Source organism: Coregonus clupeaformis, chromosome 30 (assembly GCF_020615455.1).
Source record: "Coregonus clupeaformis isolate EN_2021a chromosome 30, ASM2061545v1, whole genome shotgun sequence".
In the NCBI taxonomy this organism is placed as follows: domain Eukaryota; kingdom Metazoa; phylum Chordata; class Actinopteri; order Salmoniformes; family Salmonidae; genus Coregonus; species Coregonus clupeaformis.
Window position 1 is genome coordinate 50,053,814 of NC_059221.1, and position 26,979 is coordinate 50,080,792.

Below are 26,979 nucleotides of genomic sequence, written 5' to 3' on the forward strand. Positions count from 1 at the left end.
AAAACATTATGCACTGCTGTTGTCCACATTTAGAAAATATTGTGTCTATAAACTTGCAATCAGCTAGTCTGTTATGAACAGATCAGTCAGTCAGTAGTCTGTTATGAACAGATCAGTCAGTCAGTAGTCTGTTATGAACAGATCAGTCAGTCAGTTAGTCTGTTATGAACAAATCAGTCAGTTAGTAGTCTGTTATGAACATATCAGTCAGTCAGTAAATAGTCTGTTATGAACAAATCAGTCAGTTAGTGGTCTGTTATGAACAGATCAGTCAGTTAATAGTCTGTTATGAACAGATCAGTCAGTTAGTAGTCTGTTATGAACAGATCAGTCAGTCAGTCTGCTATGAACAGATCAGTCAGTTAGTAGTCTGTTATGAACAGATCAGTCAGATAATAGTATGTTATGAACATATCAGTCAGTTAGTTAGTGGTCTGTTATGAACAGATCAGTCAGTTAGTAGTCTGTTATGAACATATCAGTCAGTTAGTAGTCTGTTATGAACAGATCAGTCAGTTAGTAGTCTGTTATGAACAGATCAGTCAGTCAGTTAGTTATGAACAGATCAGTCAGTTAGTAGTCTGTTATGAACATATCAGTCAGTTAGTAGTCTGTTATGAACAGATCAGTCAGTTAGTAGTCTGTTATGAACAGATCAGTCAGTTAGTAGTCTGTTTTGAACAGATCAGTCAGTTAGTAGTCTGTTATGAACAGATCAGTCAGATAATAGTATGTTATGAACAGATCAGTCAGTTAGTTAGTGGTCTGTTATGAACAGATCAGTCAGTTAGTAGTCTGTTATGAACATATCAGTCAGTTAGTAGTCTGTTATGAACAGATCAGTCAGTTAGTAGTCTGTTATGAACAGATCAGTCAGTCAGTTAGTTATGAACAGATCAGTCAGTTAGTAGTCTGTTATGAACAGATCAGTCAGTTAGTAGTCTGTTATGAACAGTTCAGTCAGTTAGTAGTCTGTTATGAACAGATCAGTCAGTTAATAGTATGTTATGAACAGATCAGTCAGTCAGTTAGTTATGAACAGATCAGTCAGTTAGTAGTCTGTTATGAACAGATCAGTCAGTTAATAGTATGTTATGAACAGATCAGTCAGTTAGTAGTCTGTTATGAACAGATCAGTCAGTTAGTAGTCTGTAATGAACAGATCAGTCGGTCACTAGTCTATTAACAGATCAGTCAGTCAGTTAGTTATGAACAGATCAGTCAGTCAGTAGTCTGTTATGAACAGATCAGTCAGTTAGTAGTCTGTTATGAACAGATCAGTCAGTTAATAGTCTGTTATGAACAGATCAGTCAGTTAGTAGTCTGTTATGAACAGATCAGTCAGTTAGTAGTCTGTAATGAACAGATCAGTCGGTCACTAGTCTATTAACAGATCAGTCAGTCAGTTAGTTATGAACAGATCAGTCAGTTAGTAGTCTGTTATGAACAGATCAGTCAGTTAGTAGTCTGCTATGAACAGATCAGTCAGTTAGTAGTCTGTTATGAACAGATCAGTCAGTCAGTAGTCTGTTATGAACCGATCAGTCAGTTATTAGTCTGTTATGAACAGATCAGTCAGTTAGTAGTCTGCTATGAACAGATCAGTCAATTAGTAGTCTGTTATGAACAGATCAGTCAGTCAGTAGTCTGTTATGAACCGATCAGTCAGTTATTAGTCTGTTATGAACAGATCAGTCAGTTAATAGTCTGTTATGAACAGATCAGTCAGTCAGTAGTCTGTTATGAACAGATCAGTCAGTTAGTAGTCTGCTATGAACAGATCAGTCAATTAGTAGTCTGTTATGAACAGATCAGTCAGTCAGTAGTCTTATAACAGATCAGTCAGTTAGTAGTCTGTTATGAACAGATCAGTCAGTTAATAGTATGTTATGAACAGATCAGTCATTCATACTCATGGGACAACACACTGGTCTATTCACGCCACTGACTGTCTGTACACCTGAACATGACCATGGGAGAGGGATTTAAATCCAGAGGTATTAATAAATTATTCATTAAGATACAAGTAACCTGTGCAGGTGTGTCGGGGTTAGATGTTCTCTACGGAACAATGAGAGGTTCTATACAGAGCAGAGCCTGGATTTCAGAGGGATACAACAGAATACAATGTTTTATTCTGTTCTGGATTTCATTCCCACCTCACCGTTGAACTTTCAAAGCTTGACATTTTTTAGCTCATCCAATGCTGAGTATATTTGACTGAATGTTTGTGGTGAGCTGCTTCTGTGGACATGCTATGCTGCTTCTGTGGACATGCTATGCTGCTTCTGTGGACATGCTATGCTGCTTCTGTGGACATGCTATGCTGCTTCTGTGGACATGCTATGCTGCTTCTGTGGACATGCTATGCTGCTTCTGTGGACATGCTATGCTGCTTCTGTGGACATGCTATGCTGCTTCTGTGGACATGCTATGCTGCTTCTGTGGACATGCTATGCTGCTTCTGTGGACATGCTATGCTGCTTCTGTGGACATGCTATGCTGCTTCTGTGGACATGCTATGCTGCTTCTGTGGACATGCTATGCTGCTTCTGTGGACATGCTATGCTGCTTCTGTGGACATGCTATGCTGCTTCTGTGGACATGCTATGCTGCTTCTGTGGACATGCTATGCTGCTTCTGTGGACATGCTATGCTGCTTCTGTGGACATGCTATGCTGCTTCTGTGGACATGCTATGCTGCTTCTGTGGACATGCTATGCTGCTTCTGTGGACATGCTATGCTGCTTCTGTGGACATGCTATGCTGCTTCTGTGGACATGCTATGCTGCTTCTGTGGACATGCTATGCTGCTTCTGTGGACATGCTATGCTGCTTCTGTGGACATGCTATATGGGGGAAACAACAAAGACACGGAGGAAAATGTGACTGTCATCAACCCTCTATTGACTATGTAGGACCTGCTGAGATAGATAGCAGATTATCCACACCTGGACACATCAGAGCTTGACATCATTGATCAATGTTTAATCAACAAACTAAGAGGCTTGTGTCAACTTGAGTGAAGTTTCAATAAAAACAAACAGTTTATGTTAAATATCTTTATTTATTTGCTTTGACTTAAACATTTAAAATGAATTATACACCATGCAGTTATAATAGCCATTAATCAATCATATGCCTGCTTTGTTTTGGAGCCATCCATGTTGTCTGGCAGAGTTCAAAGCAACATCTCAAAGCTAACTTGCCTTGTGGTGCTGTTCCTTCATTGAGGGAACGTCTTACAATATCCCATAGCCATACTATGGTAAGGAGCTATAGGCATGGCTGTGAAAGATGCAATCATTTCATAATTTACAAATGGAACACACATCTAGAACATTATGTACATATATCCATATCATGCTCTTAGATGATCAAATTTAAAGCATAACAGAAATATCAACACATACTTGGGGAATGGATCTCCATTCAGATTAAACATAATTCACTTCCTGACAAGATTTATTTACATGACCTTACTTAATAGATTTTATATTAGGCGAGTCAGTTACGAAGACATGTTTATTTACAATGACGGTTTGGCAAGTGGTGAGAGGCAAGTACGGTGATAACTAAAACAATTGGAGCCACATTGTAAGTAGGAAGCTTACATTGAAACCTACATTTTTACCAATTTCTCTTTCTTTTAGAGTTTTGGAAATAGAGTGTATTGCACTGTTCCCCAGGATCACTGCATGAACATCTCCGATTGGCTGATCAGCATCACTGCAGTAGCCTAGAATGGATACAGTGCAGTGCACTCAACTGCAAAACACTCCCCTCTACTGGTGGACATTGAAATCGACCTCACAATTTGAGGCTAGGTAAAATTGGGACACTTGATGTTTTCTTTTTGGTCTATGCACCACAAGTTTCTCAATGCAGTGGTCATTACAATCAGTTGCATAATTTAAAATAGAGCACAGCTTGCTTTGTACGTGAATTAAAACATTACATTCAGACTTAGCTTCTTTTAAGAATAAAATGTCCCTAAAAGCATTGGTAAACCATTATCAATATGCTTACCAATACAGCAGAGCAAAAACAATGTGCTAATCATAACTGAAGTAAATGAAAATAGTGCTAAACACAGTGCAGGTGGGCGATCATTCCAGTCTGAACTTTAACATCTTTAGGTGAACTATCATACATTCCTAATGCAGTCGGCAAAGCAAAGGATTCTTCAACAACAAGTAAAGATCCTGTTTCCATTACTGTGACTGTCATATACTATACAATGTGATTCTTAGTGACGACATATCACCCTCGGTAATATACACTCGATCTTCTATCAGCACACCTAATCCCCTCCAAGACAACACTACAATGAAATATATATGTATTTGTACAAAAGAGAGCGAGAGAGAGAGAGAGATTGTGTGAGACATTCAGTATGTGAGAACTATGAAAGATGCCACAGGGCCTTTCAGAGGGTCTTACTCCTAGACCCAGAGGAAGGACAGGCCAGGAGGTTGAGGGCAGAGTGGTCTTACTCCTAGACCCAGAGGAAGGACAGGCCAGGAGGTTGAGGGCAGAGTGGTCTTACTCCTAGACCCAGAGGAAGGACAGGCCAGGAGGTTGAGGGCAGAGTGGTCTTACTCCTAGACCCAGAGGAAGGACAGGCCAGGAGGTTGAGGGCAGAGTGGTCTTACTCCTAGACCCAGAGGAAGGACAGAACAGGAGGTTGAGGGCAGAGTGGTCTTACTCCTAGACCCAGAGGAAGGACAGAACAGGAGGTTGAGGGCAGAGTGGTCTTACTCCTAGACCCAGAGGAAGGACAGCACAGGAGGTTGAGGGCAGAGTGGTCTTACTCCTAGACCCAGAGGAAGGACAGGAGGTTGAGGGCAGAGTGGTCTTACCGGGAATGGGACAGTCTGTACCTACCATACATGCACTCCTGACTCAGGGTCTACATTCTACATGGTTACTTGGTGCTGTGGTTGTAGCTGTGGCTGTACAGGCCTCCTCCCCTGATGACTGTAGGGGAAGACAGGGGGTGTTGGCCTGGTCGGATGGGCTTAGCTGGAAGACAGAACATAGTCATCAATACCAACACACACTGCCACCCCCACACACACACGCCCCTAACCCATCCTCCCCTCCCCTCCCCTCCCTCCCTTCCTCCCTTCCTTCCTTCCTTCCTTCCTTCCTTCCTTCCTTCCTTCCTTCCTTCCTTCCTTCCTTCCTTCCTTCCTTCCTTCCTTCCATCCTTCCTTCCTTCCATCCCTCTCTCCCTCCCTCCCTGTCTCCCTCCCCTCCCTCCCTCCCTCCCTCCCTTCATCCTTACCGATCTGAGCGGAGTTTCCTCTCCTGGCCATGTTCTTGGCCCTGACGACCTCCTTGATGCGGTCCACCTCTAGCTGGTAGCGTTTCCTGTCCCTCATAGCGCTCTCCTTGGCCTCCTTCAGGGCATTCTCCAGGGCCTTGACCCGCTCGGCCGTGGCCCGCAGACGCTTCTCCAGCTTGGGAAGCTCGCAGCGCAGGTCCGCGTTGTCACGCACCAACTGGGAGGGAGGGAGAGAGGGGAGGCAGGGAGATGGGGGAGACAGGGATGGAGGGAGGGAGGGAGGGAGGGAGGGAGAAAGGGAGGGAGGGAGGGGGGGGGGGAGAAAGGGAGGGAGGGAGAAACAGAGATATCAGGGTCAGCTTACGAAGCTTGCAGAGCAGGTCCGCGTTATCACGCACCAACTAGAAGGACACAGCCAGAAGGGGGCAGGAATGTTAATAAATCAAATCAAATGTATTTATAATTTTGAACCAATCAAACGATACATTTTCTCTACCTGCAAAGATGTCCCAGTACAGTACCTGCTTAATAATGTCCCAGTACAGTACCTGCTTAATAATGTCCCAGTACCTGCTTAATAATGTCCCAGTACAGTACCTGCTTAATAATGTTCCAGTACAGTACCTGCTTAATAATGTTCCAGTACAGTACCTGCTTAATAATGTTCCAGTACAGTACCTGAGTTAATAATGTCCCAGTACAGTACCTGCTTAATAATGTCCCAGTACAGTACCTGCTTAATAATGTTCCAGTACAGTACCTGCTTAATAATGTTCCAGTACAGTACCTGAGTTAATAATGTCCCAGTACAGTACCTGCTTAATAATGTCCCAGTACAGTAGCTAAAGTCCCAGTACAGTACCTGCTTAATAATGTCCCAGTACAGTAGCTAATGTCCCAGTACAGTACCTGCTTAATAATGTCCCAGTACAGTACCTGCTTGTGGACTTTAGTGAGCTGCTCCAGGTTATTCTCCAGAAAGGAGATCTTCTGTTTCTGGGCGGCGCTGCCCACTCCATCCTCACAGTCCAGCTCTGCACTCTGGACACAACAGGAGAGGACAGAAACATCAGTCAGTCTATCCACACAGACCAGACTACAGGTCATCACTGAAAGACTACAGACTACAGACTACAGAGCGCAGTCTACAGACTACAGGTCATCACTGAAAGACAACAGACTTCAGACGAGCATCTCTGACATTCTGCTGACAGGTTGGTGGCATTCTGATACACAGCCTCTCTTACATGGGCAAACATCTCCTTACCTTCTTGACGCGTGTTGTGAGGTCTTGAACAAAGAGCCTGCGTAGGTTATGAAGAGTCTGCAGCTCTTTGGCCTTTAAAGACAAAACAGAGAGAAGACACTTGTACTCAGTGTAAGATGTTGAAATGGACATCTATGATGTATTGATTTATCTGCAAGACTTAGGAAGTGAAGAGCTATACTCATTCAGTCAGTCAGCCAGTCAGTCAGTCATTCATAGCCTTGACGTACCACAGTCTCCTCCAGTCCCTTGAGGTCCTGTCTGGCCTGCTCCCTCTGTTGGTTGAAGACGACCAGCTTCTGGAGCTTCACGTCCGTCTCCTGTTCCTTCACCTTCAGCTTCTCATGGTCAGACAGCAGCTTGTTCTGCTCCAGCACCAGGCCCTGGTTCAGACTGGGGGAGACACGGAGGAGGAGAGGGGGAGAGGAGAGGGGGAGAGGAGAGGGGGAGAGGGGGAAAGGAGAGGGGGGAGAGGAGAGGGGGGAGAGGAGAGGGGGGAGACACGGAGGAGGAGAGGGGGAGAGGAGAGGGGGAGACACGGAGGAGGAGAGGGGGGAGAGGAGAGGGGGAGAGGAGAGGTAGAGGAGAGGGGAGAGGAGAGGTAGAGGAGAGGGGGAGAGGAGAGGGGGAGACACGGAGGAGGAGAGGGGGAGAGGAGAGGGGGAGAGGAGAGGTAGAGGAGAGGGGGAGAGGAGAGGTAGAGGAGAGGGGGAGAGGAGAGGGGGAGATACGGAGGAGGAGAGGGGGAGAGGAGAGGGGGAGAGGAGGGGGAGACACGGAGGAGGAGAGGGGGAGAGGAGAGGGGGAGAGGAGGGGGGAGACACGGAGGAGGAGAGGGGGAGAGGAGAGGGGAGAGGAGAGGTAGAGGAGAGGGGGAGAGGAGAGGGGGAGACACGGAGGAGGAGAGGGGGAGAGGAGAGGGGGAGAGTAGAGGGTGAAAAGGAGGAGAGAACAGTAGACGTTACATAGGCTTTATAGAGCATTCATCAATTCTTTATAAGGCCTATATAGATGCTTCAGATGTAATGACCTTTTATACCACCTTTCATTTAGTACTGTATTATGACAGCCTGTAAAGGATTTGTGAAGCATTTATGTAGTGCTTATGAGGAATGTATGAATGCCCTATGAAGCCTTTATGAATGCCCTATGAAGCCTTTATGAATTGTAGTTAGAAAAGTGTTCTCAAACACAGAGAGTCGCCGGACGGTATATATAGCTTCTCACTCTGTGAGTTCATCCAGCATCCTCTGTTTGTCTTCGATCTCGTCCCTGAGTCGGGCCAGCTGCTTCTGGTGGGCCTCTCTGTGAGCCTCCATCTGCTGTTCCAGGGTCTTCTACGTGACGGACAGGAGGACAGATCAGAGGTCACACACAGAGACACACAAACACATGCGTACAACTTCAGATTGTTTCCCCAACAGAATAACCATCCTAAGACTACTTCCAGATCCACCTTGTGGACGCCTTAATCACGGGTTTGATCACCTTAATTTCCTCTTCACCTTCCAGTCTACTGATGTGTTCCTTCTCTGTGTCCACCACTGACACCTCGTGCATTTTCTCTGTTGAACAACAATGTTAACCATGTTATGAAGGAAGCAGTGGTGTCGATAGAGGGAACGTGTAGCGTGAGCACATGTCTCACCCTGAGCGTGCATCTTGGCCAGCTCCTCAGTCAGAGCGTCCTGACTCTCCTCTAGCTGTCTCTTCTTCTGTTCCATGTTCTGCATGTAGTCTGTCAGGGACTTGATCTTGGCCTGGTGCTACATCAGAACACACCAACACAGGGTCAGCGTTTCAAAACCTTTCCTGTTTTCACACCTACTGAACACAGCCCTGTGTCGCCATTTTGTAGGGCTTCAGCAAAGAGTGAAAAGAAATTCAGCGACTCAACATAGGATCATGGAAGAGCATTTCTGCGTCGGCCTTTAGAATGTTTCTCAATTATAGGGAAACCTGGCCCCTCCTCTGTTACCTGGGAAATGAGCAGCTGACAGGAAGCCAGCTCCTTCTCGTTGGTGGCGATCTTGCGTGAGGTGTCACCCTGGGCGCTTTCCAACTGCTTGGAGCGGTTCACCAGAGACTTGACCTCTGACTTCATCTTACTGATGTAGAGACGGGTCATGGTGAAGTCCTCCTCTATCACTCCACCGTTACCGTTCCCTTCAGCCATCTAGACAGGAAAAAGAAGACTGTAGAGTTAAATAGAGAGTTCAATAAAGCCTAGAGGATGAACAGTAGGATTACAACAGTCTAGGAGGAAGATATACTGTTAGTAAACTAAAGGGCATGAACTCTGACTCATGTTGTATGTTGTGGAGAGGTTTGCTAGCTACATACAGTAGGTGAACGATGTTCCAACCCGTTAAATTAACAGGACTGTTGTGAATGGGACTGTTTGTATTTGGTTTGGTGTGTGTTTCTACTGTATGTGTGTCTATGTATATCTGCTGTGTAGGTCCCCTCACCACCTTGATGTCGCTGGTGCCCATGGTGGCTCCTATCTCACTGAGGTCTCTGAGCAGCAGGTGGAGGATCTCTGCAGCTCTCTTCTTCTGGTGTCCGCTGAGCTCCTGGAGCGTGGTCAGCTCCCTCTGAACTGACAACAAGACCGTCTGGGGAACACATCAGATACATGGAGCAGTTGTACATCACTCCATCATTAAGGGCCCTCTATACAGTTCTAGTACCTGGTCTACCCACAGGGGAATCTGGGAAAGACTCATTAGAACATAGGTATAGTACCAGTCAAAAGTTTGGACACACCTTCTCATTCCAAGGTTTTTCTTTATTTTTACTATTTTCTACATTGTAGAATAATGGTGAAGACATCAAAACTATGAAATAACACATATGGAATCATGTAGTAACCAAAAAAGTGTTAAACAAATCAAAATATATTTTATATTTGAGATTCTTCAAAGTAGCCACCCTTTGACTTGATGACAGCTTTGAGCACTCTTGGCATTCTCTCAACCAGCTTCATGAGGTAGTCACCTGGAATGCATTTCAATTAACAGATGTGCCATGTTAAAAGTTAATTTTTGGAATTTCTTTCCTTCTTAATGCGTTTGAGCCAATCAGTTGTCTTGTGACAAGGTAGGGGTGGTATACTGAAGATAGCCCTATTTGGTAAAAGACCAAGTCCATATTATGGCCAGAACAGCTCAAATAATCAAAGAGAAATGACAGTCCATCATTACTTTAAAGACATGAAGGTCAGTCAATCCGGAAAATCTCAAGAACTTTGAAAGTTTCTTCAAGTGCAGTCGCAAAAACCATCAAGCGCTATGATGAAACTGTCTCTCATGAGGACCGCCACAGGAAAGGAAGACCCAGAGTTACCTCTGCTGCAGAGGATATGTTCATTAGAGTTAACTACACCTCAGAAATTGCAGCCCAAATAAATGCTTCACAGAATTCAAGTAAGAGACACATCTCAACATCAACTGTTCAGAGGAGACTGCATGAATCAGGCCTTCATGGTCACTGCAAAGAAACCACTACTAAAGGACACCAATAATAAGAAGAGACTTGCTTGGGCCAAGAAACACGAGCAATGGACATTAGACCGGTGGAAATCTGTCCTTTGGTCTGATGAGTCCAAATTTGAGATTATTGGTTCCAATCGCTGTGTCTTTGTGAGACGCAGAGTAGGTGAACAGATGATCTCCGCATGTGTGGTTCCCACCATGAAGCATGGAGGAGGAGGTGTGATGGTGCTTTGCTGGTGACACTGTCAGTGATTTATTTAGAATTCAAGGCACACTTAACCAGCATGGCTACCACACCATTCTGCAGCAATACACCATCCCATCTGGTTTGCGCTTAGTGGGACTATCATTTGTTTTTCAACAGGACAATGACACACTGGTTAAGTGTGCCTTGAATGACCTGGCCTCCGCAATCACCTGACCTCAACCCAATTGAGATGGTTTGGGATGAGTCGGACAGCAGAGTGAAGGAAAATCATCCAACAAGTGCTCAACATATGTGGGAACTGCTTCAAGACTTTTGGAAAAGCATTCCTCATGAAGCTGGTTGGGAGAATGCCAAGAGTGTGCAAAACTGTCATCAAGGCAAAGGGTGGCTACTTTGAAGAATATCTAAAATATATTTAGATTTTTTTAAACACTTTTTTGGTTACTACATGATTCCATATGTGTTATTTCATAGTTTTGATGTCTTCACTATTATGCTACAATGTAGAAAATAGTAAAAATAAAGAAAAACCCTTGAATGAGTAGGTGTGTCCAAACGTTTGACTGGTACTGTATATAGATCACTCACACATTAAGGGGTACCTCGGTAGAACAAAATGTCATTAGGGGTACGGTAAACCAAAAAATAAGCTAAGGCTGAACTGCTCTAGACCTCTCTATCCCACCCATCATGCCCATATACCTCTCTATCCCACCCATCATGCCCATAGACCTCTCTATCCCACCCATCATGCCCATAGACCTCTCTATCCCACCCATCATGCCCATAGACCTCTCTATCCCACCCATCATGCCCATAGACCCACAGTCTTCTGCTGCAGCTCATCCTGCAGCTGTTCGTTGGCCTGGCTCCTGTTCTCCACCTCCTGGCTCTTCTGGTCGTAGTTCACAGCCAGCTCCTCCAACGCCTGCAGCACCTCCTTCACCTAGAATAATAAGAACATAATAATGATACAATAATTTATAATTCTATAATAATAATGTGGATTCATTCATAATGTTCTCCTTCACCTCCTCCTTGGCAGCCTCGTTCTCCGTCTGCAGACGAGACAGATCCTCATGGATCTTCTCATAGTCCCTTCTCGTCGACGCCAGCAGCTGAGGAGAGACCCACATGGACACACACACGCACACACACACACACACACACACACACACACACACACACACACACACACACACACACACACACACACACGGAAAAGGGAACACACACAGACAAATTCACACCATGTAACCTGGTTGAATCCCCCTTAGATGTATATCATCCATTTGAAAGCATCATCAAGACATTGGACTTTTAAGAAGAAAAGTGTCTCCAGCCACATTATCATGATGATGCAAAACGCCTCATCATCATGATGTGGCAGGAGACACTATTCTTCTTGAAAGTCCAATATCTTAACAACTTGACTGCTGACATGCAAAACATTTTGGTACTGTATCAAAATCAAGTTTTTGAGTGACATTGCCCTTTAAGATGAGAAAATAAGGTTGTTCATGATTGGTCACCTCATCCTGGTCCAACATCTGTTCCTTGAGTTTCTCCGCCAGCTGGCTCTGCTGGTTGATCTCATCATCCTGTGGGACACAAACAAAACAAGCAACAATTTACATTTCATTTACAATATAGTTGGAAACATTGATTTGACTTTAAAAATCCAACCCCTTCCTACTCCTGCCCAATCTAGCCAACCATTTAATGTTGATGCATGTGTTTTAATGTCTGTTATTCTTTATGTATGTTGAGATTGTATGCTCCAAAATGAATTGACTCAGTTCTCTAATCTAGTCTGCTTAGATTTCCCTGGTTGACCTTGTCGTCCAGTTGTTTGTACAGATTGCTGATGTCCTCTTCGTACTTGCTCTTCTCCTCGGTGGAGACGACCAGGACCAGGCCGTTAGCTGGAGCCATGTTATCTATGATGGGAGTGTTGTCACACGGCTCCAGGTGCTTCTGCTCCTTAGCACTCAGCTGCTCCTCCTCAGGGACGTTCTCACCTGAGACAGGGACAGACAAGTAGGGGGCACTGGTTAGAACACTGGTTGTCTGGGTCTATAATCAGACATGAGCTGCGGTCCGATTCTCTAACCTTCTCCCTGAACTGTGCACTCATTCACTCAATGTCTACCATGGGAACACTAACTCAGTCTGGCTCTATTTCATATGAAGGTTTCAATTCTCTCTCTCTCTCTCTCTCTCTCTCTCTCTCTCTCTCTCTCTCTCTCTCTCTCTCTCTCTCTCTCTCTCTCTCTCTCTCTCTCTCTCTCTCTCTCTCTCTCTCTCTCTCTCTCTCTCTCTCTCTCTCTCTCTCTCTCTCTCTCTCTCTCTCTCTCTCTCTCTCTCTCTCTCTCTCTCTCTCTCTCTTACCCCTCTCTCTCTCTCTCTTACCCCCCTCTCTCTCTCTCTCTCTCTCCACCTCCCCATCTCCCTCCCTCACCGTTCCTCCAACGGTTGAGCTCCATCTCCAGTCTGTGGATGACGTTCTTCAGACTCTTGTTCTTCTCCTTCTCCTTCTCGTACTTCTTCTTCCACTCCTCAGCAGTCAGCTCCAGGTTCACAGACACTGTGTTCTTGATGGTCTTGGCTCTGTGTGGAGGGTGGGACACACACACTCAGATTCCTAATCACACCCTATTCCCTATACAGCAAAGCACTACTTGTACATGGCAAATGGGCTGTAATTCATCCACCAAAGGACATTGTGGCTTCATTTACTCATCACTTATCTACAATATAATATTTTGTCAGAACAGCTCTGAACAGATGGGATAAACATTGAATCAACACAACTGGAGGAGGTGATCCAATAAGAAGCAGGGTGGGCAGATAGCTGCATATAGTAACTGGTCTGAGATATATGACAGGAGTTGTCCCTTGTGAAGGTGACCGGGGACAAATTAGCCATGCCGTGTACTGTAGACTGACGTGTAAAGCCCAACTCCTCTCAGCCTCTTCTCACAGACAGCAGTGGTGGTCACATGGGTGCAGGCAGTGCAGAGCAGTGGAGCGCACCACAGCACAGCACATCGCTCTGTAGCCCCTACTGTTCTACCTCCATCAGCTCCTCTCCACAGAATGTTCTGGATGTACCCTGTTTTCTCTGGCAGGGCGGCAGAGACAGAATGTTCTGGATGTCCCCTGTGTTCTCTGGCAGGGCAACACAGACAGAATATTCTGGATGTCCCCGGTGTTCTCTGGCAGGGCAGCAGAGTCAGAATGTTCTGGAAGTTTCCTGTGTTCTCTGGCAGGGCAACACAGACAGAATGTTCTGGATGTCCCCTGTGTTCTCTGGCAGGGCAGCAGAGTCAGAATGTTCTGGATGTCCCCTGTGTTCTCTGGCAGGGCAGCAGAGTCAGAATGTTCTGGATGTCCCCTGTGTTCTCTGGCAGGGCAGCAGAGTCAGAATGTTCTGGAAGTTTCCTGTGTTCTCTGGCAGGGCAACACAGACAGAATGTTCTGGATGTCCCCTGTGTTCTCTGGCAGGGCAGCAGAGTCAGAATGTTCTGGATGTCCCCTGTGTTCTCTGGCAGGGCAGCAGAGTCAGAATGTTCTGGATGTCCCCTGTGTTCTCTGGCAGGGCAGCAGAGTCAGAATGTTCTGGAAGTTCCCTGTGTTCTCTAACACACAGAGCAGCCTAGGCTAACTCCCACTGATGCTACTGTTGCTGTCCAGCCAGGAGGCAGGATAAAGCCCTACGGATCAGAATTTAGGGTAGTGGATGGATGTAACACTTAGCTAAAGGTCAGAGGGATGAACAATGTCTTCATCATCTGGATAAAGACTTAGAGCAGAGGCTTGTTATGCAACCCCTCAGTAAGCACTGAACAGGAGGGAATACACTGGGTAATCACCAGCTCTACTCATCATCAACTGTCACTGTCAGCATCCTGCTGGATTAACGACGGCCCATCTGCCATGGGAAACCTTTAATTGTTTACATAAAATAGGGGAACTGGGTCTGGTGCAGCTCACCTCTGTCTGAACATGAGGGTAGACTTATGTTGTAAATGTAGTCTGTCACTAGACTAGGTAAACTGTAGAGTGGTGCTGACCCACCTCTGTCCGAACATGAGGGTAGACTTGGTCTCACACTCGTTGTAGATAGAGGGAGATGCACAGATGATGATGGTAGTCCTGCAGTTCCCTCCTAGAGAGTCCTGCAGGATACGAGTCATCTTGCTGTCTCTATACGGGACGTGGGTTTTCTGAAAACAAACAACACATCATTTAACCATCAGGGCCTTTCAGCAGACAGCCTCATAGATAACCAGTCAGCCATCAGGGCCTTTCAGCAGACAGTCTCATAGATAACCAATCAGCCATCAGGGCCTATCAGCAGACAGTCTCATAGATAACCAATCAGCCATCAGGGCCTATCAGCATCCATCAGGGCCAGATCAGAGGTAAAACATGACCTTACTGCTGATGCAGAACTTTTTTCAGCAAAAGCACATTTTGGTCTACAGTCGTGGTCAAAAGTTTTGAGAATGACACAAATATTAATTTTCACAAAGTCTGCTGCCTCAGTTTTTATGATGGCAATTTGCATATACTCCAGAATGTTATGAAGAGTGATCAGATGAATTGCAATTAATTGCAAAGTCCCTCTTTGCCATGAAAATGAACTTAATCCCCCAAAAACAGTTCCACTGCATTTCAGCCCTGCCACAAAAGGATCAGCTGACATCATGTCAGTGATTCTCTCGTTAACACAGGTGAGAGTGTTGACTAGGACAAGGCTGGAGATCACTATGTCATGCTGATTGAGTTAGAATAACAGACTGGAAGCTTTAAAAGGAGGGTGGTGCTTGAAATCATTGTTCTTCCTCTGTTAACCATGGTTACCTGCAAGGAAACGCATACCGTCATCATTGCTTTGCACAAAAAGGGCTTCACAGGCATGGATATTGCTGCTAGTAAGATTGCACCTAAATCAACCATTTATCGGATCATCAAGAACTTCAAGGAGAGAGGTTCAATTGTTGTGAAGAAGGCTTCAGGGCGCCCAAGAAAGTCCAGCAAGCGCCAGGACTGTCTCCTAAAGTTGATTCAGCTGCGGGATCGGGGCACCACCAGTGCAGAGCTTGCTCAGGAATGGCAGCAGGCAGGTGTGAGTGCATCTGCACGCACAGTGAGGCGAAGACATTTGGAGGAGTGCCTGGTGCCACTTCTGTCCAGGAAAAACATCAGGGACAGACTGATATTCTTCAAAAGGTACAGGGATTGGACTGCTGAGGACTGGGGTAAAGTCATTTTCTCTGATGAATCCCCTTTCCGATTGTTTGGGGCATCCGGAAAAAAGCTTGTCCGGAGAAGACAAGGTGAGCGCTACCATCAGTCCTGTGTCATGCCAACAGTAAAGCATCCTGAGACCATTCATGTGTGGGGTTGCTTCTCAGGCAAGGGAGTGGGCTCACTCACAATTTTGCCTAAGAACACAGCCATGAATAAAGAATGGTACCAATACATCCTCCGAGAGCAACTTCTCCCAACCATCCAAGAACAGTTTGGTGACGAACAATGCCTTTTCCAGCATGATGGAGCACCTTGCCATAATGCAAAAGTGATAACTAAGTGGCTCGGGGAACAAAACATATACATTTTGGGTCCATGGCCAGGAAACTCCCCAGATCTTAATCCCATTGAGAACTTGTGGTCGATCCTCAAACAAACAAAAACCCACAAATTCTGACAAACTCCAAGCATTGATTATGCAAGAATGGGCTGCCATCAGTCAGGATGTGGCTCAGAAGTTAATTGACAGCATGCCAGGGCGGATTGCAAGAGGTCTTGAAAAAGAAGGGTCAACACTGCAAATATTGACTCTTTGCATAAACGTAATATAATTGTCAATAAATGCTTTTGACACTTATGGAATGCTTGTAATTATACTTCAGTATACCATAGTAACATCTGACAAAAATATCTAAAAACACTGAAGCAGCGAACTTTGTGAAGACCAATACTTGTGTCATTCTCAAAACTTTTGACCACGACTGTATTGTTTTTGCATTATTTCAATTTCACATATGCAAAGTATTCAGTAATCCCTGCTGATGTCACTATATTAAAGAGAGAAGGGTAAGGGTAATATTTATAGAGAACTCACTGTCCCCTCAGCCAGAGCAGAGATGACATTCCCCAGAGCGGAGAGGGACTTATTGATATTTTTAGCTTCGTCCAACACGGCTCCTTCAGCACCTGTCTTACTGACCTTAAAGAGAGAAAAGGCTGTCAGCAGGGGAGAGAGGCCACACAATGCTGCAGCATCTTATAACTGACAGGCCTGGAGTTATAACACATTATAAAACAGTTATAACAGTCATATCACAATTCGTTTGTTGGGGGTCTGTCTTCAGCATCTTACGCCTGACTGACAAGCTGGGAGTTATAACACATTATAACACAATCATTGCACAGTTCTAACACAAGTTATGGCAGTTCATTGGCGTCGTCATCAGACAAGCCTAGAGTTATAACACAGTTGTGATACAAGTTATAAACAGTTGTAAAGTTCTGGTGGTTTGTTGGAGTCTGTCTTTACCGTCATACTGATTTACCTTCTCACTACCAGCCAGATCCACCAGGTATAACTTCCCTGACAGTTTCTTCTCTGTTTCCACATTCTCTTGTTTGATGTTGATCAGGAAGATGCTGTGGCTTCTGGAACTGTGCTCATTCATGTCTATGAACACGGACAAAATAAGTATATCTTATAGAAGAAGTATATATTATAGAAGAAGTATATATTATTGAAGAAGTATATATTATTGAAGAAGTACAGTGAGGGAAAAAAGTATTTGATCCCCTGCTGATTTTGTACGTTTGCCCACTGACAAAGACATGATCAGTCTATAATTTTAATGGTAGGTTTATTTGAACAGTGAGAGACAGAATAACAACAAAAAAATCAGAAAAACGCATGTCAAAAATGTTATAAATTGATTTGCATTTTAATGAGGGAAATAAGTATTTGACCCCTCTGCAAAACATGACTTAGTACTTGGTGGCAAAACCCTTGTTGGCAATCACAGAGGTCAGACGTTTCTTGTAGTTGGCCACCAGGTTTGCACACATCTCAGGAGGGATTATGTTCCACTCCTCTTGGCAGATCTTCTCCAAGTCATTAAGGTTTCGAGGCTGACGTTTGGCAACTCGAACCTTCAGATCCCTCCACAGATTTTCTATGGGATTAAAGTCTGGAGACTGGCTAGGCCATTCCAGGACCTTAATGTGCTTCTTCTTGAGCCACTCCTTTGTTGCCTTGGCCGTGTGTTTTGGGTCATTGTCATGCTGGAATACCCATCCACGACCCATTTTCAATGCCCTGGCTGAGGGAAGGAGGTTCTCACCCAAGATTTGACAGTACATGGCCCCGTCCATCGTCCCTTTGATGCAGTGAAGTTGTCCTGTTCCCTTAGCAGAAAAACACCCCCAAAGCATAATGTTTCCACCTCCATGTTTGACGGTGGGGATGGTGTTCTTGGGGTCATAGGCAGCATTCCTCCTCCTCCAAACACGGCGAGTTGAGTTGATGCCAAAGAGCTCGATTTTGGTCTCATCTGACCACAACACTTTCACCCAGTTCTCCTCTGAATCATTCAGATGTTCATTGGCAAACTTCAGACGGCCCTGTATATGTGCTTTCTTGAGCAGGGGGACCTTGCGGGCACTGCAGGATTTCAGTCCTTCACGGCGTAGTGTGTTACCAATTGTTTTCTTGGTGACTATGGTCCCAGCTGCCTTGAGATCATTGACAAGATCCTCCCGTGTAGTTCTGGGCTGATTCCTCACCGTTCTCATGATCATTGCAACTCCACGAGGTGAGATCTTGCATGGAGCCCCAGGCCGAGGGAGATTGACAGTTATTTTGTGTTTCTTCCATTTACGAATAATCGCACCAACTGTTGTCACCTTCTCACCAAGCTGCTTGGCGATGGTCTTGTAGCCCATTCAAGCCTTGTGTAGGTCTACAATCTTGTCTCTGACATCCTTGGAGAGCTCTTTGGTCTTGGCCATGGTGTAGAGTTTGGAATCTGATTGATTGATTGCTTCTGTGGACAGGTGTCTTTTATACAGGTAACAAGCTGAGATTAGGAGCACTCCCTTTAAGAGTGTGCTCCTAATCTCAGCTCGTTACCTGTATAAAAGACACCTGGGAGCCAGAAATCTTTCTAATTGAGAGGGGGTCAAATACTTATTTCCCTCATTAAAATGCAAATCAATTTATAACATTTTCGACATGCGTTTTTCTGGATTTTGTTGTTGTTATTCTGTCTCTCACTGTTCAAATAAACCTACCATTAAAATGATAGACTGATCATTTCTTTGTCAGTGGGCAAACGTACAAAATCAGCAGGGGATCAAATACTTTTTTCCCTCACTGTATATCTTATGGAAGAAGTATATCTTATAGAAGAAGTATATATTATTGAAGAAGTCTATATTATTGAAGAAGTATATATTATTGAAGAAGTCTATATTATTGAAGAAGTATATCTTATAGAAGAAGTATATATTATAGAAGAAGTATATATTATAGAAGAAGTATATATTATTGAAGAAGTATATCTTATGGAAGAAGTATATCTTATAGAAGAAGTATATATTATTGAAGAAGTCTATATTTTTGAAGAAGTATATATTATTGAAGAAGTATATCTTATGGAAGAAGTATATCTTATAGAAGAAGTATATATTATAGAAGAAGTATATATTATAGAAGAAGTATATCTTATGGAAGAAGTATATTTTATAGAAGAAGTATATCTTATAGAAGAAGTATATATTATAGAAGAAGTATATCTTATAGAAGAAGTATATCTTATAGAATAAGTATATATTATAGAAGAAGTATATCTTATAGAAGAAGTATATATTATAGAATAAGTCATTTATATATTATAGAAGAAGTATATCTTATAGAAGAAGTATATATTATAGAAGAAGTACATCTTATAATAGCAATGATACACCCTTCTAGGTCGGGATACTGTTAAACACTTTTACACAACTATTGATCTAAGAAGGGCTTCATAAATAAATGTGATTGATTGATTGAAGAGACACACAACATACTTGTCACAGCCACGTGCCGGTTGGCCTTTCCCTCATCGATGACATCCATGACCTCCTCTGGACTGGATACAAAGCGCTCTGTACAACCCTGGGACAGGATCACATCATCACAGCTTTAACAGGTTGGTGCCTTTTCTGATTGCTATAACATATAAGCCTCATAATAAGACATTATAAAAGGCTGATACATGCTTATGACAAGTAATAAAGCATTATACCTGCAGAATGTGTTACCCAACCATCTGTACTGCTCACCTTGACATAGGGAACTCTGTTCTTGTCCTCATGCACAGCCAGGTTGGTCTTCGACACTGGAAAAGAGGAAAGTGAGTCGTTAGAAAAGGATACCTAGTCAGGGCAGAACGGCAGATTTTTCAAACTCGCCACCTCTGGGATTCGAACCAGCGACCTTTCGGTTCCTGGCCCAACGCACTTAACTGCTAGGCTACCTGCCGCCCCCCGTTATGATCTGTCTAAAATGATCTCTGTTCATCTTCAAAAGACTTCTCTTTTTGAAGTCCATCCAACAGAACATGAGGTCTTCTTACCATCTAGTAAGTCTCGGATCTTGTCCAGGTAGATTTCAAAATACGAGACCTGCACAAGAAAACAGGAATCAATACAGTGTACATTTTGATGACCATAGAAATGGTAGGAAGCCGCCTGCGATCTTTAAAGGTCCTTTACACCAAATAGTGTCTGTTCCAGGTGTGTAGGTATCAACATGAGAATACTGGAGGGGATGGAAACCACCACACTGTTTCAGTTTTGGATTCATTCCTCTTTTTGTACATTTTGATGACCAGACATCGTGTTGAAATTGATTTGATACTTGTAGACTGACTTTGCCTTTCTTAATGGCCCCCGAGGGGATAAATAAAGTTGAATTGAACAATTTAATACCTTGATGTGGAACTCAAGGTTCTCGTCCATGGAGTAGATGTGATCAAAGATGTCGTGAGCGATGCGTGGGATGATGCCCATCAGCTGTGGGTCATGGAGCTTGCCCTGCGATGAGGAAAAATAAATCACATCACACTCAATACTGATTATTATCACTAAATAGTCTTGGGGTCCGGAAAACATCCCTTATAGCCAGCTGTTCTATATACACTGAATATCTACAGCAGTTCTATATAATATACATCTATACCCCAAGAAGCAGCTGTTCTATATACTGTACTCTATCTACTGCTGGCTTTAGCTGATCCTTGCCACTTTAATAAAAAGTAATTCATTGCCCGAGGACAAATGCAACCTATAGCGTTGGGGGGCCCAGTTCTTCTAATCACTCACACTACAGTACCATAATCTCATCCTAAATCAATTCAATCTCAGAGAGTAATAAAATCACGTAATGTATGTCTGCCTCACTAACTGATCTGATGGGTTTTAATGCTCTTAGAAAGGCTGGACTGACTTCCAGTGAAATATCATGTCAGAAACCGCTCTGCTGAACTGTCTGAGAATAATGAGTGCAGTAGGCTTGGTGCCGTGTTCTTAGCGCATACCTACAACATATAGTATAGATCAAATATTTCATATTTCTCTTCATTTACGCAGGTACTATTACTACAGAGAATCACGCTGACCTCCATGGTGTGGGTCTTCCCCGAGGAGGTCTGTCCATAGGCAAAGATGGTTCCATTGTATCCTCCCAGGACGTCTGTGTGAATACAATACAATACTGTTAAACTTTATTTGTCCTTTGTGAAACAAAACATTTGTATTTTTGCGGTCTTGTGTTTTTTTCCGACCCGCCGGACACCACACATACAGTGCATTCGGAAAGTATTCAGACCCCTTGACTTTTTCCACATTTTGTTCCGTTACAGCCTTTTTCTAAAATGGATTCAATTGTTTTTTTCTCATCAATCTACACACAATACCCCATAATGACAAAGCAAAAACAGGTTTTTAGAGATTTTTGCAAAATAAAAAACTGAGGCCTCCCGAGTGGCACAGTGGTCAAAGGCATCGCAGTGAGGCGTCACTACAGACCCGGGTTCGATCCCGGACTGTATCACAACCGGCCGTGATCGGGAGTCCCATAGGTCAGCGCACAATTGACCCAGCGTCGTCCGGGGAGGGTTTGGCCGGGGGGGCTTTATTTGGCTCATCGCGCTCTAGCGACTCCTTGTGGCGGGCCGGGCGCCTGCACGCTGACCCCGGTCGGCAGTTGTACTGTGTTTCCTCCAACACATTGGTGCAGCTGGCTTCCGGGTTAAGCGGGCAGGTGTTAAGAAGCGCGGTTTGGCGGGTCATGTTTCGGAGGACACATGACTCGACCTTTGCCTCCCGAGCCCGTTGGGGAGTTGGGTATGATGCTAAAAGCTTGGCACACCTGTATTTGGGGAGTTTCTCCCATTCTTCTCTGCAGATACTCTCAAGCTCTGTCAGTTTGGGAGCATCGCTGCACAGCTATTTTCAGGTCTCTCTAGAGATTATCCATCGGGTTCAAGTTTGGCCTCTGGCTGTGCCACTCAAGGACATTCAGAGACTTGGTAGCTTAGTGGGTAAGAGCGTTGTGCCAGTAACCGAAAGGTCGCTGGTTCTAATCCCCGAGTCGACTAGGAGAAAAATCTGTCGATGTGCCCTTAAGCAAGGCACTTAACCCTAATTGCTCATGTAAGTCGCTCTGGATAAGAGCGTCTGCTAAATGACGTAAATGTTGTCCCGAAGCCACTCCTGCATTGTCTTGGCTGTGTGCTTAGGGTCGTTGTCCTGTTGGAAGGTGAACCTTAGCCCCAGTCGGAGGTCCTGAGCGCTCTGGAGCAGGTTTTCATCAAGGATCTCTCTGTACTTTGCTCCATTCATCTATCCCTTGATCCTGACTAATCGCCAATACCTGCCACTGAAAAACATCCCCCACTGTATGATGCTGCCACCATCATGCTTCACCGTAGAGATGGTGCCAGGTTTCCTCCAGATGTGACGCTTGGCATTCGGGCCAAAGAGTTCAATCTTGGTTTCATCAGACCAGAGAATCGTGTCTATAGGTGCCTTTTGGCAAACTCCAAGTGGGCTGTCATGTGCCTTTTACTGAAGAGTGGCTTTCGTCTGGCCACTCCACAATAAAGGCCTGATTGGTGGAGTGCTGCAGAGATGGTTGTCATTCTGGAAGGTTCTCCCATCTCCGCAGAGGAACTCTGGCGCTCTGTCAGAGTGACCATCGGGTTTTTGGTCACCTCCCTGACCAAGGCCCTTCTCCCCTGATTTCTCAGTTTGGCCGGACAGCCAGCTCTAAGAAGAGTTCCAAACTTCTTCCATTTAAGAATGATGGAGGCCACTGTGTTCTTGGGGACCTTCAATGCTACAGAAATTGTTTGGTACCCTTCCACAGATCTGTGCCTCGACACAATCCTGTCTCGGAGCTCTAGGGACAATTCCTTCGACCTCATGGCTTGGTTTTTGCTCTGACATGCAAAGTCAACTGTGGGAACATATATATACTGGTGTGTGCCTTTCCAAATCATGTCCAATCAATTGAATTTACCACAGGTGGACTCCAATCAAGTTGTAGAAACATCTCAAGGATGATCAATGGAAACAGGATGAACCTGAGCTCAATTTCGAGTCTCATAGCAAAGGGTCTGAATACTTATGTAAATAAGGTATTTCTGTTTTTTTATTTGTAATAAATTTGCTAAAATTTAGAAAAACCTGTTTTCGCTTTATCATTATGGGGTATTGTGTGTAGATTGATGAGGAAACATTTTTATTTAATCCATTTTAGAATAAGACTAACATAACAAAATGTGGAAAAGGTCAAGGGGTCTGAATACTTTCAGAATACACTGTACACAAGGAATGTGGATCAGACATAATAACACGTATTCCACAAGGGTAAGGACTCACCAGCTGGTAGGGCTAGTCTACCTTTAGCAATCTGTTTAGGGCTAGCCTACCTTTAACAATCTGTTTGGCACAGGCATCGTAGACCTGCTCCTGGGCTGTGTTGGGAGGCAGGACGCGGTCAAAGACATATGGTTTACCCTGTCCACAACAGACAAAAGAGATGCACAGTGACTACAGAGCTCTATGGGAAAGAGGGATGGGTAAATGGGAGCAACAACATTATGTGAATGGTACTCAATAATCCATAGCAGCGATTGTGAATGGTACTCACTAATCAATAGCAGTGCTTGTGAATGGTACTCAATAATCAATAGCAGAGGATGTGAATGGTAATCAATAATCAATAGCAGTTTGTGAATAGTAATCAATAATCAATAGCAGAGTTTGTGAATGGTAATGAATAATTAATAGTACAGCTTGTGAATGGTAATGAATAATCAATAGCAGAGGTTGTGAATGGTAATCAATCATCAATAGCAGTTTGTGAATGGTAATCAATAATTAATAGCAGCGCTTGTGAATGGTAATCAATAATCAGTAGCAGAGCTTTTGAATGGCAATCAATCATCAATAGCAGAGCTTGTGAATGGTAATCAATAGCAGAGCTTGTGAATGGTAATCAATAATCAGCAGCAGAGCTTGTGAGACAATTACAATAGAGCTACAAGCAGCAGGTTTAATCAACACGATCCAGCCTGGTCTACGGTGACGGACACAACACAGGACAAGGCTTCCCTCACTTGACAACCAGCCTGTCAGCAGCTGAATGAGGGAGGAGATGTCTGTACCAGCTGAGCTGTCTGCAGGCTACAGGAGAATGAAGAGATGTCTGTACCAGCTAGTAGGCCTCCGGCTTTAAACAGAGGCTTCTGTTCTTTCTCTGGAACTAAAGTGATTGACGCGAGATCTCATAGGCCTTCATAATACACAACTGCATTAGGCCTCAATTTCATATTATATTAGGTAAATATGTGGTATACAGTGGACTTCCTTAACACACACTGACACAATGTTTCTTTATGATGGCATACAACCTTATGAATAATACATGAACACTGAACGGCTGTTGAGCAAGGGGAGGAGCCTGTAGTCAGATACTGTTAACAGAGAGACAAGCTATTGTGATGATAACTGTGTAGGCTTTCTGTACACAAGACCTCATTCTAATACAACGGAGCACGCAAAATAAGACCTTTAGATTCTTACAAAAGATCTAGATTAGAACTGTACTACATGACCAAAGGTATGTGGACACCTGCTCGTCAACCATCTCGTTTCAAAATCACAGGCATTAATATGGAGTTGGTCCCCCCTTTGCTGCTATAACAGCCTCCACTCTTCTGGAAAGGCTTTCCACTAGATGTTGGACATTGCTGCGGGGACTTGCTTTCATTTAGCCACAAGAGCATTACTGAGGTCGGGCACTGATGTTGGGCGATTAGGCCTGGCTTGCAGTCGGTGTTCCAATTCATCCCAAAGATGTTCGATGGGGTTGAGGTCAGGGCTCTGTGCAGGCCAGTCAAGTTCTTCCACACCGATCTCGACAAACCATTTCTGTATGGACCTCGCTTTGTGCACGGGGGCATTGTCATGCTGAAACAGGAAAGGGCCTTCCCCAAACTGTTGCCACAAAGTTGGAAGTACAGAATCGTTTAGAATGTCATTGTATGCTGTAGCATTAAGATTTCCCTTCACTGGAACTAAGGGGCCTAGCCCGACCAATGACAAACAGCCCCAGACCATTATTCCTCCTCCACCAAACTTTACAGTTGGCACTATGCATTCGGGCAGGCAGCGTTCTTCTGGCATCCGCCAAACCCAGATTCGTCCATCGGACTGCCAGATGGTGAAGCTTGATTCATCACTCCAGAGAACGCGTTTCCACTGCTCCAGAGTCCAATGGCGGTGAGCTTTACACCACTCCAGCCGACGCTTAGCAATGCAGATGTTAATCTTAGGCTTGTGTGCAGCTGCTCGGCCATGGAAACCCATTTCATGATGAACAGTTCTTGTGCTGATGTTGCTTCCAGAGGCAGTTTGGAACTCGGTAGTGAGTGTTGCAACAGAGTACAGACTATTTTTTACATGCTACTCGATTTAGCACTTGGTGGTCCCGTTCTGTGAGCTTGTGTGGCCTACCACTTCGTGGCTGAGCCCTTGTTGCTCCTAGATGTTTCCACTTCATAATAACAGCACTTACAGGGCAGGAATTTTACGAACTGACTTATAGGAAAGGTGGCATCCTATGATGCCACCTTCAGCCACGTTGAAAGTCACTGAGCTGTCTATGGAGATTGCATGGCTGTGTGCTCGATTTTATACACCTGTCAGCAACGGGTGTGGCTGAAATAGCCGAATCCACTAATTTGAAGGGGTGTCCACCACAGGAGAAATGTAGATGTCTCCCTTGCCACCAGCTGAAACCTGAATCATTCAAGCCAAGCCAGTTATCCAACTACTGTACATCAATTTAACAGGCTTGCCACTTTTTAAATGGGAACTTTAAATAAATCCTATTAGATTCAATCAAATTAATACATTCAAGGTATAGGCTGTGTGCTTTATAGTTAGTAGAATGAGAGGAAATGCCTTATTTCAATGTTGTTAATTGTCCTATTATGAGTGCAGCTCAGCTTGCATTCACCACAGGTGACAGAGCTTAGACAGAGAAGAACAGAATGTTAGCCACCTGGAATCTGCTATCTCAGCAGAGTGAATACTGCATCACAGCAGTGTCAAAGCACAATCTGCCTCTCTGGCAACAGCACCCGGCCACTGTCTATCTCCGGCAACAATTCCCAATATTCCATCTGAGGCCATCAGCTGCCGCTGGAGAAAGCTACAGCGCAACACAATCAAAACATATAGGCTACCAACAAATGCTCTGCAGAGGGTCACAAACATTTTTGCGATGTTTGTGGAAGTTGCCACATAAAAATGTTTTTCAATAGGCTACAATTCAATGTGCTGTGTGTAAAGATTCAGTCAATGCATTGGGCGATCTCTATTGGAAATGCTCACTGCATTGCACATTTCCTCTGCGCGTTTTGCTGGTGTTCGAGTTGTCTAGTTAAGGCAACAATACTTACCTACACAGCATATCAATTAACTATTAGATGCAGCACTTACAGTTATAACCACGGTGTCGTCTTCTTTAAATTTGGGGATATATTTGTCTCCTCTTGTTATTTCGGATTCATTTAGTGGCCTGAATCGGCACATTACTTTCACGCCGTATTCGGCTGCAGCATCCGCCATGGTTGCGTTCTATCCAGGCAAGCAGATATCCAGATAAACTTGTGATCCGAGGATTGTTTTTATCTGTTGAATGACTATCAATAAACCAACGCGTCCTTCACCCAAAGTGCCTCTAGTTCGCTACGCCATGGGCATTTAGTTGAGACAGAGAAATCAACTGCAGTCGTCCATTCCGATCAGAATGCAAAATATTGTTCCGAAGACAGTCTTGGATGAAAAAAATAAATCCTACTAAAATATAATTTACAAGTAGATAGGTAAAGCCGACCCTTCAGAAGAGACGAGTGCCACGGAATTGAGAAACCACCGCATCATCCTGCACGTTGCTCTGCACTCTTCTCTTCCACACTGCATCAGCATCAGCACCTCCCTCCTCCCTCTGGGCTGGGGCCCAGCATCTCGCTGCTATATCCTCAAAATAACCGCTAGAGGTCAGTATTTAACAATGAAGGAAATGTATAAGCGTCAACTTTGAAATTCTATTGCCCATCAATGGGAT

The 26,979-nt window shown here is 44.3% G+C and overlaps 1 protein-coding gene across 1 annotated transcript; it reads right to left on the bottom strand.

Moving 5' to 3' along the window:
- Nucleotides 1-3,047: 3,047 nt before the first annotated feature.
- On the bottom strand, nucleotides 3,048-26,835 carry LOC121572307 (kinesin heavy chain). Its single transcript, XM_041884353.2, has 25 exons — nucleotides 26,352-26,835; nucleotides 23,273-23,360; nucleotides 20,957-21,030; nucleotides 20,268-20,372; nucleotides 19,913-19,961; nucleotides 19,620-19,675; nucleotides 19,365-19,452; nucleotides 16,847-16,971; nucleotides 16,396-16,500; nucleotides 14,343-14,491; nucleotides 12,724-12,872; nucleotides 12,099-12,283; nucleotides 11,795-11,863; nucleotides 11,294-11,380; nucleotides 11,089-11,208; nucleotides 9,029-9,175; nucleotides 8,536-8,733; nucleotides 8,206-8,323; nucleotides 8,046-8,122; nucleotides 7,785-7,894; nucleotides 6,788-6,950; nucleotides 6,558-6,629; nucleotides 6,227-6,331; nucleotides 5,291-5,507; nucleotides 3,048-5,025 (listed from the first exon to the last, which is right to left on the bottom strand). The coding sequence occupies exons 1-25, from the start codon at nucleotides 26,478-26,480 to the stop codon at nucleotides 4,928-4,930; spliced, it is 2,883 nt and encodes a 960-aa protein (XP_041740287.1). The 5' UTR covers nucleotides 26,481-26,835; the 3' UTR covers nucleotides 3,048-4,927.
- Between the last annotated feature and the right edge of the window lie 144 nt (nucleotides 26,836-26,979).

Excerpts from the sequence above, each read along its gene's own strand:
- LOC121572307 (XM_041884353.2), bottom strand. The coding sequence starts at position 26,480 with ATGGCGGATGCTGCAGCCGAATACGGCGTGAAAGTAATGTGCCGATTC. Across the intron at positions 14,492-16,395 it reads CTGCTCTGGCTGAGGGGACA|AAAACCCACGTCCCGTATAG; the intron begins GTGAGTTCTCTA and ends GTTTGTTTTCAG. Across the intron at positions 8,734-9,028 it reads GCACCAGCGACATCAAGGTG|ATGGCTGAAGGGAACGGTAA; the intron begins GTGAGGGGACCT and ends TTTCCTGTCTAG.